The sequence below is a fragment of the Terrapene carolina genome, unplaced genomic scaffold, assembly GCF_002925995.2.
Source record: "Terrapene carolina triunguis isolate 2854851 unplaced genomic scaffold, T_m_triunguis-2.0 Scaffold401, whole genome shotgun sequence".
Classification (NCBI taxonomy): Eukaryota; Metazoa; Chordata; order Testudines; family Emydidae; genus Terrapene; species Terrapene triunguis.
In genome coordinates, this window is record NW_020664752.1 from 234,149 (window position 1) to 248,343 (window position 14,195).

The window sequence follows — 14,195 nt, forward strand, 5'->3', positions numbered from 1 at the left end:
TGGGTCATCTGTGACCCACCCTAAAGATGGAAATGGAATCCCCCTGCCCCCCAGCGCCTGTTCTGAGTTGGACAGGGCCCCAGCCCTGACAGTGTGTGTGTGGCGGGGGGGGGGGGAGGGTGCCCAGCTCTGTCACTGCCAGCCTCGGGGAAGGGACCTTGGCGGGAGGGGGATGGGCAGCCGGAACCCACCCACCCCCAGAGAGCAGGGCTCATCCCCTCCAGCAGGGGGCAGGACCCTCCCCCCAAAAGAGGACTGTCCTGGAGCGAAGGGCTGACACCATGACTTCAAGGACGCTGGGTTACTGGAGTAACTGGGTTTATTCCTCCTAATACAAAAGCCAGCTACTGCAGGAGCAGAGATGAGGCAAACAGCAGGGCCGGGGGAGAGGGTCAGGCCGCCTTTGGAGCAGCCCCATACGAGCCATCACAGCATCAACCTTACGCTAACCCCCTGCCCACAAAGGCCCCTGTCCCTCCCCCATCCCCCTGCACCCACAGTGACAGCAGCTTGGAGCCAGTGCCCCCACCCCTGCCACGGGTACGGTCACTGCTGAAGAAGCCGGGTTTCCATGACATAGGCTCTGGTAGGGGGTTGCCCTTGCTACTACCAGTAGTAGACGCTGGTCCCTATGGTGCAGTCCCCAGTGGCTCCCCCCGGAGGCGCTGTCACTGCTAGAGAAGCCAGGTCTCCATGGCACAGTCCCTGATTGGGGGTTGCCTTGCTGCTAACAGTAGTAGGCGCAGGTCCCTCTGGTGCAGCCCCCGGTGCCTCCCCCAGGGGGCGCTCTCACTGCCCTGAGTAGCACCATCCCTGTGGCACCGTCCCCAGTCCTCAGTGCCTGGCCACGTGCGCCTGCACCACATCCAGCAGACCCTGCGCCAGCCGCAGCACCTCCTGCTCCTCTACGGCCGGAAAGGCCTCGTTGGGGATGGTGGGCGGGGGGTGGTAGCTGGGATACTGCGTGGTCTTGTCGTCCACGCCGTGCCGGCGCAGTTCAACCACTTGTGCCGGCAGCCCCTCCAGCCCAGGGTCGTAGGCTGCCACCTTCTGCGCCAGTGAGGCCAGCGTCTGCTCCCGCTCGAAGCACTCCCCCCGGTCGTACACAGCAGCCGCCAGGGCCTTCTCCACAGCACGGTGGACCTTGTAGAAGACCCAGTTGGTGCAGCGCTGCCCCACGTCGTGGCCAGCCGCCCGCAGGTCGCTCTGGGCCTGCCGGAGCCAGCGCCCAGCCTCCTCGGCCTGGGGACGCCGGCCGGCCTGGGCCCGGTGGTACGACCAGAAATCGTAGTGGAAACCATGGTCCCTTTGGCCGGTGAACTCCCTGCGGCTCTGCCTGTGGTGCCTGGCCTCCCCATCCCATTCGTCCCACGAGGCTGAGAAGCCCCGGTGGCTACTGGGATGGTGCCTGCCGCCCGAGGCCTGGGGGCTGCGGGGATTGCTCGCTGCCCGGGGCTTCCTGCCCTCCTCCAGCTCCTGGATCCTCTCCCGCAGGTACTTGCAAACCTCGTTGGCCATTTCCTCCTGCCCCACGTTCTTGTCGGGGTGATAGCGAAGGTAGAGCCGCCGGATCGCCTTCCGCCGCTCCCCCTCGGGCAGCTCCCAGATCTTGGCCAGGCAGGTGTCCACCTCCTCCTTCACCTGCCCCAGCGACTGGCGGTACCACGCTTCCCGCCTCTCCTGCTGCCGCTGCTGGTCCGGCACCAGCACCAGTGCCTGGCCGCGGCCATCCACCTGGATCCTCTTGAACTGATACAGGTCGTTGGCGCTCACCTCCTCCTGGCGCCCGGCTCCCAGGTCAATGCGGTACATGGGCACCGCACCATCCGGCAGGACTTCCAGCACCACAGCGTACTGGTAGCGCTCCTCGGGTGCCGCCGGGTCCAGGTAACCCACGTAGTCACCCGGGGCGAAGGTGTTGAGGATGCTCATGTCCAGGCTGTCGTACCACTCCTGGGGGATCTCCGTACCGGGGCTGGGCAGGGTGTAGGCGTCGGGGTGGGTGCTGGGTTGCAAGGGCACCCTGTTCCTCTCCAGCACGCTGAGCACTTTGCCAGGGTCCTTGCAGGCCAACATCTGCATGAGGATTGACATGGATTTCCAACGCACCATCCCTCCCATAATACTGTCCACCTCCTGGGCCAGGCTGCCCAGGATCTGGACTGACTGGCCCAGATCCATCCTCTCCTGGTGCAGCAGGTAGACCCGGCGCCTCCCGTCGGCATGCAGGACCACATGGACAACCTGGGAGACTTGGCTCCCCTCCAGCCGCTTCCCGCGGTGCATCATCACCGTCTGGATCTTCTCACAGCACACCACCTCCAGCCGCTCGGCAGAGAAAGCCACCTCCCGCTCCCTCCTGGCCGTCTCCGCCTCTTCTTCCTCGTCCCGTCTCTGCCACCTCAACAGCGCCGCCAAGCCCTCCCGGAATTCACGAGACACCAGGATGCCGTAGAGCTGGTTCTGGCTCTCGCAGAACTCGCGGTAAGGGCACAGCTCTAGAGAGGCCTCCTCCAGCTGCAGCTCCGTGATCTCTGACAGGAGCTGGGGCCTCAGGGGCTGGGGCAGCTGCCGCACCAGCTTCCAGGGGTCGTATTCTGGAGAGGGCAGGTGGCATCTGGAGAGGTCCACCAGGAAACGGAAGGTGCTCCCCAAGGCTTGGCTAACGTCGGCAGGGGCACAGTCGCTGAAGACCAGGGTATTGGAGCGGTAGAGCTTCCCATCGGTGCAAGGCAGATGGAGCTCTTCCACCCCGGAAAAGTCCGCTTTCCCTTGGCTGAGCAGCTGGAAGAGATGCTGGGTGGCCCGCCGGACAGTCTTGGTGAGGTTGGGCTGCAGGGTTTCTTTGTCTTGGGTCTCCTGGTGGATCCGGCGCAGTACCCGGGCGTAGTGCCGGACGGAGGGCTCCTGCTCCACGCCCAGCTTCTGCAGCAGCTCGCTGTACACAGCCACCAACGGGGGCACGGTGTAGAGATAGGGCCGAAACTCCTTCTCATGCCGCAAGGAGAAGACCACCTGGCTGGCCTCCGCCACCTGCTTCTCCTTCACCAGCACCACTGGCAGCCCTGCCAGGCAGTCGGCGTTGAAGCCCCTCAAGTCGCGCTCCAGGTAGCCGTATGTCTGCATGAAGACACGGGTCCGGGTTTCCCACCCTTCCTTGGTCTCACACCGCGCTTGGCACACGTTCTTCAGGTTGTCCAGGACCACCAGGGCTGGCACGGCCTGCAGCACTCCCAGACGCTCCAGCACGGACCGGGCGTTCTTCATGCAAGGGACAAAGGGCAGGGCAAGGATCACAGCGGACGTCCAAACCAGGGCCACATCCTCCTTCCGTGGCACCACCAGAGCACCCTTGGGGGCCACGGGCTGTGTATGAAAGACGCAGGGTGGATGGAAGTTCCTCAGATCGTCCGGCACCCTCCGTGGGGTGAGGAAGCGGATGGACGAGACTCTCTCCAGGAAGCGGTCCGACAGGGAGTCACTGGGCTGGGACAGCAGATGCGACAGAAGCGCCTTCCGCTGGTCGGGGAGGTCGCCGTCCGCCGCACCTTCCTGCCCCGCCTGACGTTCGATCCGCGTGGCAAACTCCACAAAGTCGTCCTCCGAGATCTCCCGCTTCATGCCCACATCCCGCAGGAAGGAGTTCACCATGAACTTCTCCACCCTCACCTCCTGGAAGAACGCGTCGGGCACGAACCTGGCGTCGAGCCGCAGCGTCTGGAAGAGCAGCACCTCTCCGTCGTAGAAGTAGGAAGCTGGGTGCAGGACCCCCTGCTTGTCCCGGATGAAGCTGACGGGCCCGAAGGCCGAGACGATGGTCTTCTTCTCCGCCAGGTACTCCTCCCGGTACTGGCTTTGGATGGTGAAGAGCAGCCTTAAGGCCTCAAGCAGCTGGGATTCTGGGAGACGGGGCAGATGGGGCAGGAGATGGCGGATGAATTGCTGCAGATCATTCAAGATGCCAATGCCAAGACTTTTGGAGAGTCCCCGATGGAGATCGTTGTCCTGGAGCAAGACAGTCTGCTGGTCCAGCTGGTACAAGGCCTGGAAGTCCTTCGAGAGCTTGGGGATCTTGGTCTCTAGGATGTAGACGTTGTGGTAAAAGGCCAGCGCCACCCACGTCCCCTGATGCGTCTGGAACAAGGGCAGGGACTGGAGCTGAGCCAGCGGGTTGTGCGCCAGCTCCTCCACCTTTTGCGTGAGGAACCTCAACAGCCCGAAGGTCTCATAGGACTTCAGCTCATCCCAATGGAGACCAGGCCTAGCGGCCAGCTGCTTCAGCACCGAAACGGGGTCGTGTGTCTGCAGCAGGTGTGGGCGGATGCAGTGGAAGCGGATATCATGGGGGATCATCAGGATATCCAGCTTGGCAAAGCCAAGCTTGCCCAGGGAGTTTTCCACCTCGCTGGTGTACCCATGGATGATGCTGGGCAGGGAGACCAGAGGAACCAGGCGCTCGTCTCCAGGCTGGTCGCTGCAGATGGGGAGGATGGCCCAGTACTCGAAGAGGGAGACCAACTCTCTGAAGGCCTTGCTCATGGCTTCTTCCTTGGGTTTACTGGCCTCATAGATCATGTGGTTGAAGAGCTTCCACACCTCTTTCAGCCACTTCCGGGATTCTGCCGACTGGGCCTCCCAATCCGGCTGCCCCAGCACCTCCTGGATGAACCTGGCTGCCTCCTGCAGGGTGAATGCTTTCAGGAAGCCGGCCTGGAGCAGTAGCGGCTTGTAGCTGACGTGGTAGGCGAGGAATTGGCGATGCTGCCGCGGGAAGAGGCAGTGGGCTGGGCTCTGGAACACCGGCTCCCGGGTGCTGAACCGCCGCAGCATGCCGTCGTGGGTCACGGAGAGTGGCAGCCCCTCCAGGTCCCCGACGTCCCCTTTCTGCAGCTCCTCTAGGCAGAACTCCAGCAGGAGGAGGCAGCTGGACTGGTCCTTCAGGGGCGTCTCCGAGACCCGGCAGGGCGGGTCCAGAGGCAGCGCTTTGAGGAAGCAGCGGAGAGATCCAGGATTCAAGGTCAGGACCTTCACGCCCGCCCTGGTGAACTCGGCGTGGATCTGTCGGAGGCTGCGGAAGGCCGGGACGAGCTTCATCTCAAGTCTTTGGAGGACATGGCTCATAGAGTCACGGGCCTCCTCCTGCAGGAAGAAGGGCTCCTGGAGCAGGTGGCCCTCACCGGTCGCAGTCCATGTGATTCTCACCATCTCCACACTGTGCACATGGAGGCGGATGGTCTCTGTCTGGTAAACGGGTATCAGGGGCTGCTGCATCTCCGCAATGAGCTCGTAGACCCGTTTGACCAGCTGGTGCCAGGGCGGGGGCACGCGCTCCCTCACGGCTGGGAAGTATTGGAGATATTTTGGCTCCAGCATCTCCAAGCAGGCCTGCAGTGTCATGAAGCACAGCGCCTCCCCCAGCTTCTTCCGCAGCCAATCCAGCAGCCGGCAATAGAGCGGGGCCAGCAGCCGCTGCATCAGGAAACCGTTCCAGGCCGTGTTCCGGCTCCCGCCGTCCTCTTTGTGCAGGTCGCGGCGAGCCGAGTCCACCGAGAAGTTGCCGTTGATGTGGACGGGCAGGCCGGTCTTCAGCGGCAGCGGCAGGGTGCAGAAGGCCCTGCCAGGCAGGACTGCATCCAGGCAGGCGGCCACGGCGCCGTACGGTAGGCGCTCCGGGTCCGGAGACTCCTCCTTGGCTGCGTCGTCCACCCCGGCCTGCCACACTACTCCCCAGCTGGTGGGAGGCCGAGAGCAGCCGTGACTGACTTTCATCGTGTAGACCACCCTCACCGGCGTGGCCTCCTCGCTGCCCGACACAGCCATTTGGCTCAGCCGCTCCTGGAACGCCCTTCGCAGGGCCAGGCTGCTTTCCTCCATCTCCGTCTCCACCCGCAGCAGCTCCCGCGGCTGCACCCCGCCCTCGGTGATCTCGGAGAAGACGACGGTCCTCAGATGGCGAAGGAACAGCACCAAGCTCTCGGCCTCCTGCGCCAGCGCCTCCTGCATTGCCTCCAGGACCTGTTCGTGGATAATCTGCTGGCACACCCGCGAGCCAGCCGCGCCCTCCGCCGTCCGCAGCGGCAGGCGGAAGAGCACGCCCTGGCTCAGGTCGAAGAGGTCGGGCAGGAAGGTGGTGTAGACGTCAGGGAAGGTCTTCTTGAAGTCCCCGTTGATGCTGAACATGGCGCCCGGGTACTGCTCGTTGGCCGTGGGCACGTAGCGGAGATGGGGATCGAAGATGCCCAGGGCGCTGTCGCCCGTCATGAAGGCGGGGCAGTCCGTCAGGTGGAAGACGGTGTTAAAACCCAGTCCGTACTTGCCCGTCTTGTCCTGCCGCCCACCTTTGCCCCCCACGCCCAGCCGCTGGATGCCCTCGATGTCCTCCTGCGTCAGGGGCTTGTCGTTGTAGATGCAGAGGGCGGGGCCTTGCAGGCCACCCCACTCCTCGGAGATGACGCGCTGGGTGGGGTGGTGGCGCCGGTCCCAGACGAAGTGGATCCGGCTGGCGCCGGCGTCGTCGGCATTCTGCAGCAGCTCCTTCAGCACGTCACAGGAGGACGAGGAGTATTCCCGCAGGATGTTCTGCAGCCGCACGGTCAGCTCCTCCCGGGCGCCGAACTCCGACGCCCACGGTGCCAGCTCCAGCCCCCGGATCTTCCCCTGGACCAGCGCCCGGTGCCTGGTGGTGGGCACGCCGTAGCGCAGTGCCAACTCCCGGGGGATCCGGCCGTGGCACAAGGGCGTCCCCTCCTCCCGGGGCAGCCAGGGTGTGTCATCGAAGTGCAACTTGGCCACCGGGCGCAGGACACCCTGCTGATCCGGGAAGAAGATGCCCTGAGTTTCGTAAGCGCCCACCGGCTGCCAATCCGGCGAGGCCTCCATCAGCCCGATGGTCACTAGCCTCAGCACCAACTGCAGCTCCTCTGGGGACAGACTCCGCCCAGCTGTCTTCCCGGCCAGGTCCCGGAGCACCCACGTGTAGTTCTCCAAGGCGAAGGTCTCCTGCAGCCCCACGCACCCCCACAGCGCCTTGAACCCCCAGTACTCTTGCGGCAGCTGGTGGAGATACGGGGAGGCCTCGAATGACAGCTCCCGGGCCACTGCCTTCACCGACACAAAGTGCGCCCCCACCAGGACAAAGGAGAATGCCGCAGCCTTCTCAGCTACCTCCTCCTTGCATGTGGGCTGCTTGCTCAGCAGCTTGTCCAGGTAGGCGTAACACTGCCGCGCGGTCTCCTCCAGCTCCAGCTTGGGCAGGGCGTTGGAGCTCTGGCACGCCTCCGCCAGCTGCCGCAGCACCATGCCGGCCGGCGGCTTGCGGCTCAGCCCCAGGAAGTCCTGGAGCGCCTTGGAGAACCTGAAGTCCCCTCCCAGGTCCTTGCCGGCCAGGACGGGTTGGATCAGCCCCACCAGGCTCCTGTGCTTGTGGTGGTAGAGATCGGTGGGCCGGCAGAGCTCATGGCGGGCACCAGGCAAGGCAGCCGGCAGGAAGGGGACGGCACGGAAGGCCACCTGGGCAGTGTTGTCCAAACCCTGTTCCAACAGCTGCTCCAGCAGCTCCAGGATGCAGCAGGTTCTCCGACAGCCCTGCCGCTGGTCACGCTGCCAGAGAGCCTGCACAGTGCGGGCCCGCTCCAGCAGCTCCTTCATCGGCACCACGTCCTTGGCCATGCCCAGCCCCTCCAGCCGCAGCAGCCTCTCCGGCGCCAGGAAGCCAGTCCCGGTGGGGAAGCGCCCGTCCTGGGGGTTGTACAGCGGGGCGGCTCTGCCCCGGGGGTGCACCACCTTCCTGATGGGCTGCAGCTGCCCTCGGGGGGTGGTAGGGATGCAGGACACAGAGGCCAGCAGCTGGTCTACCGTGGCATCGCTCATGTCCAGGGCATGAAGAATCAAGGCGTCACGGTCGGGTGCGTCCAGCGTGCCCATGTTGGCAAACACGATCTTCTGGTAGAACCTCACCCAGTCATAGGTATTGGGCAGCAGGGTGTCCTCCTGGCCACTGGCCTGGAACCCAGATCTCACCCAGTTCGGCAGCTGCACGGCCAGGAGGGGCTCCGGCAGCAAGTTGGCAAAGACCCTGGTGGCCGTCTGCCCCACCCGCGTGTTACGGGTGATGGTGGAGTCCAGGAAGCGGGCGTTGTTCATGGTGCACCATCGCCGGCCGTCGGAGAACAGCGCCAGGTCCCGCCCATCGGCCAGCGCGTGGTAGAAGGCCTTCACGGCCTCGGTGAAGGGATGCCTGGCTTTGCCGGCGTCCGGCCAAAAGGTGTGGTATTCGTAGTCCTCCAGGTCACCCTCCCGGTGCATGTCTCGGAGCAGGCTCAGCGCTTGGAGCCAGGCAGCCGGCACCGCGTCGCGCAGCAGCGCCCAGTTCCACTCGCCCTTGGCTGTGGCATCCCAGAGTCCTTTGCGATTGGAGAGGACGGCGAAGGCCCCGTGGAGGTGAACCGGGAGGCCAGAGGCAATGGGCAGGGGCAGGAAGCAGAAGACGCGCCCATCAAAGCCGTCCAGATGTGGAGCCCACTTCCCCGGCTCAGTGGGGGCGAGCGGCAGAGCCACTCCAGCGCTGGGGGGCGAGGGCTGGGTCCCGTCACGCATCCCCTGCTGAAACAGAACCAAGGACTCTCCGGTGCCCTGGGCGGTGTGTACCAGGTAGTGGCTGATGGTGATGTCCGACTCCCACTGTACCGTCAGTTGTTCGATGCTGGACTGGCCCGTCCTGGAATCTCCAGCATTCTCAAGGCTCTTGATCTGCTCCCGGCACAGCGTGGCCAGGGACTGGGTGGCTTCTGGGGAGGGGGCCTGGTTGGGAAGGCGCTTCAGCGACACCTCCCGCACCCCACGTAGGAAGAGCAGCAAGAGGTGGCAAAAGTCCCGGAAGCCGCTCTGGAGCCTCTCGACCCGGTCGACGCTGAAAGCCACCTGGCTGATCCGCGACTCCCGGGCCTCCTCCTCGGTGCGGAAAGGCAGGCGGAAGAGCGTCCCCGGGAAGTCGAACGGCTCCTGCGTTTGGAACCCAAACAAGCCCCGGTAAGGCCGGAACTGCTCGGCGAAGGTGGTCAGTGTGGCCGGGCGCTGGCGCAGGTCCAGCCGGATGCCGGGGCAGGCTGGGTTGGGGATGTGCTTCCGCAGGTGGGTGACGTTGGGGTCGAAGATCAAGAGGCTGCTGCCGCTCAGCACCGAGGGCACATCGGTCACGTGGTAGACGGTGTTGAAGCCCAGACCGAACTTGCCAATCTTGCCCTCCTGCCCTTCCTTGGTGGCGGCTCCCACCCGGATGATGTTGACTAAATCTTCCTCAGTGAAGGCTGCATCGTTGTAGGACCAGAGGGCCGGGCCGTGGCAGGGGGCCATGCCGGGATCCAGCAGCCCGGCCGTGCCACCACCGTGGCGCCGCAGATCCAGCAGGAAAGAGCATGCCCTGGCACCGGCGTCCTCCGCGTTCTGGATCAGCTCTTTGAAGAGGTCGGCCTCTTCCGTATACTCCCGCAGGATGTTCCAGATCCGCGTGGTGATGGGCTCCGAGGGCCCCCACGCCTCAAACAGCTGCGGCTGCAGCACCCGCGTGCTCAGCAGCGCCACCCCCAGGAAGGTGGCCGTAGCCGGCGCCACCGCCTCATGCACCACAGCCAACTCCGCGTCGTCACCTTCCAGATCTGCCAGGCTGGCCCGGTCAATGTCGCAATACAGGGCCAACGAGGCTGGACGCAGAGTGAAGCCAGATCCTCCCGGAGCCTGCACCGGCACTGGCAGGTCTTTGTCACCCTGGTGCCCTCTGCTTTTCAGCCAGTCTAGGATGGCCACGGTCAGCCGCAGCTCTGCCTCGGTGCCACCTCCGGCGCGGCCCTCGATCTCCTTCCCCAGCCGGCACAGGGCCTGGCTCAGCTCCTCCTCACCCACTGTATCCCGCGCCCCCCAGGCCAGGAAGAGCCGGCGGTAAGGCAGCAGCTCCTGGGGGACCCTCGGCACCAGGCAGCTCAAGTCCAGGCCGGCAGGATAGGCCAGCACCACCTTGGCTGGGACGGAGAATCCATTGCCGGTCCAGACGACAGCGTGGGACAACGCCACCTGAAACTGCCTCAGATTCTGCTGCATGTGCTGGTAGACGACGTGAAGCTTCGGCAGCAGCGTCCTGGTATCCTTGGGCTGGTCCCCCTGTGCCAGGAGCAGCAGGTTCACCAGCACCTTCTCCGGGGGGGGCGGCCGGCTCAACCCCAACTTCTCCTCGGCCGGCTCTCTGAAGGCGTCCGTCAGCGGCATCGCCAGCCCCGCCAGGCCGGCGTAACGGGCCGATCGCAGCCTCTCCGGGGGAAGGAAAGGTCCATTCGGCTGGCGCTCGGTCGGGTCGGTGGCGGGCACCCAGGCCAGGTCCCGCAGCCGCTGCAGCTTCTTCTGGCAGAAGTGGCCCAGCGCGGAGGTCCGGTTGCACAGGTCGATCAACGCTCGGGATTTGGCCGTGGCCCCGGGGGCGTCTCTGGCCTGCTGGAGCCGGCCCACCTCCTGGGCGGCCTCTAGCATGTGGTCCGGGGTGATGGCTGTCTCGCTGGTCTTCAGCCCCAGGGCACAGAGGGACCGGAGCACGGCCGCCTCCCGGAAAGCCATGGGTGGGAAGCACCGGGGACCCAGCAAGGCCCGGAAAATCATGTTTTGGGGGTCGAAGAGCTCGTTGGCACGTGCCAGGGTCCCGCCGCGGTCCATGAAGGCCAGCTCCTCGCACAGCGTCTGCAGCGCCTTGCTGTGCCCGAAGAGGGCGTCCCCATGCCGCAGCACCCACAGCATGAGCCGCTCGGCGTCCGGCGCCCGCTTGGCGTACACCCCCTTCTTCACCGCCCTCACCGCCAGCAACGCCAGCTCTGCCGCGCCAAGCAGCCTGTCCTGGCTCTGCAGCAAAAGCCGGCGGTCCGCCTCGTCCCGGCACCGCAGCACCGGCTCCGGCAGCACTAGGTCTTCGGGCACTGCCGGCACCGTGCTCCTCTCCAAAGCTTGGTGACTGCCGGCTGCCACCAGCCCGGCCGGGCAAGGCGGCAAGACGGAGGGCATCTTCTGGAAGATGGGCAAGCTGCCCAGCACCACGGCCTGCCGGTCGGAGAGGGAGGAAGCGGGCGCCTGGGAGAGAAATTGGCAGAGGATCCTGCCGCGATCTGGGGGCAGGGAGCGCAGCCGGGCAGCCACGCCTGCCACGCCCAGGTGGTCGAAGGCTCTCAGCGCGTTGCCGGCCGTGGGCGCCAGGACGTAGTCTATCAGCTGCCGGTGCCAGAGTGCTTGGTCCCAACTGTGGATCACCGTGCAGCCCAGAGCCTCCAGAACGCCAGATTCATCCTCAGTGAGGCTGCGCCCCTCCCAGCTCCGGAAGAGCAGCGTGGGCGTGGGCGAGAGCCGCGCCAGCTGGAGGCTACGGGTGCCCTTGCCCGGGGGGGTGAGGGGGACGAGCGGGTGGCCCTCAAACGGCGCCAGGGAGCGGACATGGTGCTGTAGGAAGTCCCAGAAGGCAGCCAGCCACTGGCGGGGAGGCTGGCGAGGGTGGTCGCCCGGGCACCAAGTGACGTGGGCAGAGCCGCCTTTGAACCAGTCTGCGGGGAGGGCGGCCTTCAGGTTCTGCTTAATGACAGCCAGGTCCAGAGAGACGAGGTTCCTGAACAGCCCTGCAAGAACCAGAGACACCCGGGATCACAGCCGGACCAGGACCACGTCGGCTCCCAGTCCCGCAGGCAAACCCAGAGCAGCGTAATATAGTCCACCGGAAATGCAGCCACCTCTGGGATGGGGTGCGGGTGGCTGGTTATACGGGGACCCCTCACCCGGCACTGAGATGCGGCTGCCTCTCGGATGGGGTGAAGGGGCTGGGTAACAGGGCCCAGCAACGTTCATGTTGCCCCAGGCACACAGGGCAGAGACGGGCACCTAAGGACGGACGGTTCCCACTTACCCTGCTCCGCGATCCGGTGCAGGTGACTCAGCAGGGCGGGCGTCAGATCCTCCGGCAGAAAACTGTCAGCCAGGCCAGGGAGCAGGATCCTGGAAACCAGGAATTCAGAGTTAAGACAGTAGGGTGGGGGGGCGGGGGCAGGGAATGGGGCCTGTCCCCTCTAGGGGGTGCTTGCTCCCATCCGGCCCCAGGGCAGGGACTGGCTGGCTCAGGGGGGTGGGGAATGGGACATCGGGCCTTTCCCCTCTAGGAGGCACCAGCTCCCATCTGGCCCCACACCAGGGGGCTGGCTGGGCGGGGGCAGTGGGATCCCCGTTCCATGGGCTGATTTGTGGCCCTGGCGTGGCCCGGGTCCCTGCCTCTCAGCCCGGCTCCCAACAGAACTTGCTTTTCCCAGGTGCCGTGGGCTAGCAAAGCCGTGCTCACTGGGTGTCCTGTGGCCGGGGAGGCGGGTGGAGGGGCCAGGGGCTCTCTTACCTGGGGAAGGCCTCGCTGTCGGCATAGACCGTGCCGCCGGCACCCCCAAAGCAGGCAAAGCCCCCATCAGCACGTGGCAGCAGCTCCAGGCCCGCCAGTCCCCCGTAGCGCTTGTCTCCGGCCACGTACTCCAGCAGCAGCCGCTTGTCAGCCGGGTATCGGGCAGGCCCCACACGGCCCAGGACCTTTCGCACATAGGCCGGAGTGGCCTCCTTCACCGCTGGGCCGCCCGCGGCCAGCGCCCGGCGCACGTGGGCTGGCACCGTGGCCAGCGGCTCACCCGCCTGCACCAGGGCGTCCTCCAGCACCCGGAGCGTGGCCTTGCCGGCCCCGTTCTGCGGCAGGAACACGGCATCCGTGGCTCGGAGCCGCCGTGTGCCGGGTTGGCCGGCCAGCACCAGGGCTTCCATGCCCCACAGCTGCTGGCAGATCCGTTCCGCCATGCTCCGGTAGCGCTGCTGGTGCCGGCTCAGCTCCGGGTCGGGCCAGGCGCCATAGGGGTCGCCTGGACAAGCCGCCGCCACCACGACGGCCTGGCGGTAGGCGAGCGGCAGCACCGCCTCGGTCAGCAGCTGGTTCCACCGGGCAGCGTGGTCCCGGCCGCAGTCTTCTTCAGCCCACTGGACGTGCCGCCGGTCGTCCGTCAGGTGGAAGGGGGCGTTGATGTGGAGGGGCAGTCCTGTGGCATTCTCCTCCGTGGCTGGCAGCGGCAGGAAGCAGCAGAGGTGCCCGGCACAGCCGCCCCGCAGCGGGTACGCCAAAGCCACGCCAGGCAAGCTCCCCAGCGCGCCCGCCAGCTCTGCCAGCTCCGGGAAGGCACCTTCGGTCGGCACAGCCGAGACCACCAGCCACTCGCGCTCTGCGTCCCCGTTAGTGGCCGTGCCGTGCACAGCCACGGCCTTGATGCAGGCTGTGGTGGCCAGCGCCGCAGCGGCCACGTCGTCCTGGACCGAGCCCGGCCCGTTGAGCGGGCGCGGGGCAGCTGTGGTCTCCAGCAGCTCCGTCGTGGCCCCCTGGCCATCCACCATCTTCAGGGCCAGGCGCCGGACGTGGCGGAGGAAGAGGAGGCAGGTGGGGGCGTCGTGGATGAAGGCCAGGAAGAGCTGGCGCACGCGCTCGGGGCTGTACAGGTTGTCCGAGATGCCGGAGGGTTCGTGGCGCAGCGGGAAGCGGAAAAGGGTGCCGGGGAAGCGGCCGGCCGCCGGGGACCCCTCGCCGTGCCCCATGACCTCCAGCGCCCCCCAGAAGGGCGTGAACTGGTCGGCCAGCTCCGCCGCCGCCTCCTCCAGGTGCCACTGCTGCCCGCCATCCGCCAACGCCACCCGCTGCGGGTCCAGCATGCCCAGCCAGGGGCCGCTCAGCACCGCCGGCAGGTCTGCAGGGAGAGGGGATGAGAGACGGGGAGCCCCGTTCCCTCCCAGAGACCCCCTGGCTGTAACCCAGCCCCCCCGAGCTCCCCCAGAGACCCCCTGGCTGTGACCCCAAACCCCCTAAGCTCCCTCAGAGATCCCCTAGCTGTGACCCCGAACCCCCCTGGGCTTCCCCAGAGACCCCCCAGGGCTGTGACCCAGACCCCCCCAAGCTTCCCCAGAGATGCCCCTAGGCTCCCCCCTGAGACCCCCTAGCTGTGACCCCAAACCCCCTAAGCTCCCCCAGAGACCCCCCAGGGCTGTGACCCAGACCCCCCCAAGCTTCCCCAGAGACGCCCCTAGGCTCCCCCCTAGACCCTCCGGCTGTGACCCCGAACCCCCTGGGCTGCCCCAGAGACCCCCCCAGCTATGACGCAGACCCTCCC

At 66.2% G+C, this 14,195-nt stretch overlaps 1 protein-coding gene across 1 annotated transcript in view; it reads right to left on the bottom strand.

Annotated features, from left to right (window-relative positions):
• Positions 1-834: 834 nt before the first annotated feature.
• The window catches only part of LOC112115110 (sacsin-like), a 25,744-nt gene continuing 12,383 nt past the window's right edge, over positions 835-14,195 (bottom strand). Inside the window, 5 exon segments of the mRNA XM_029912964.1 lie at positions 835-1,047; positions 1,091-1,374; positions 1,377-11,639; positions 11,924-12,012; positions 12,401-13,775. Coding sequence (XP_029768824.1) covers positions 835-1,047; positions 1,091-1,374; positions 1,377-11,639; positions 11,924-12,012; positions 12,401-13,775 — 12,224 coding nt within the window.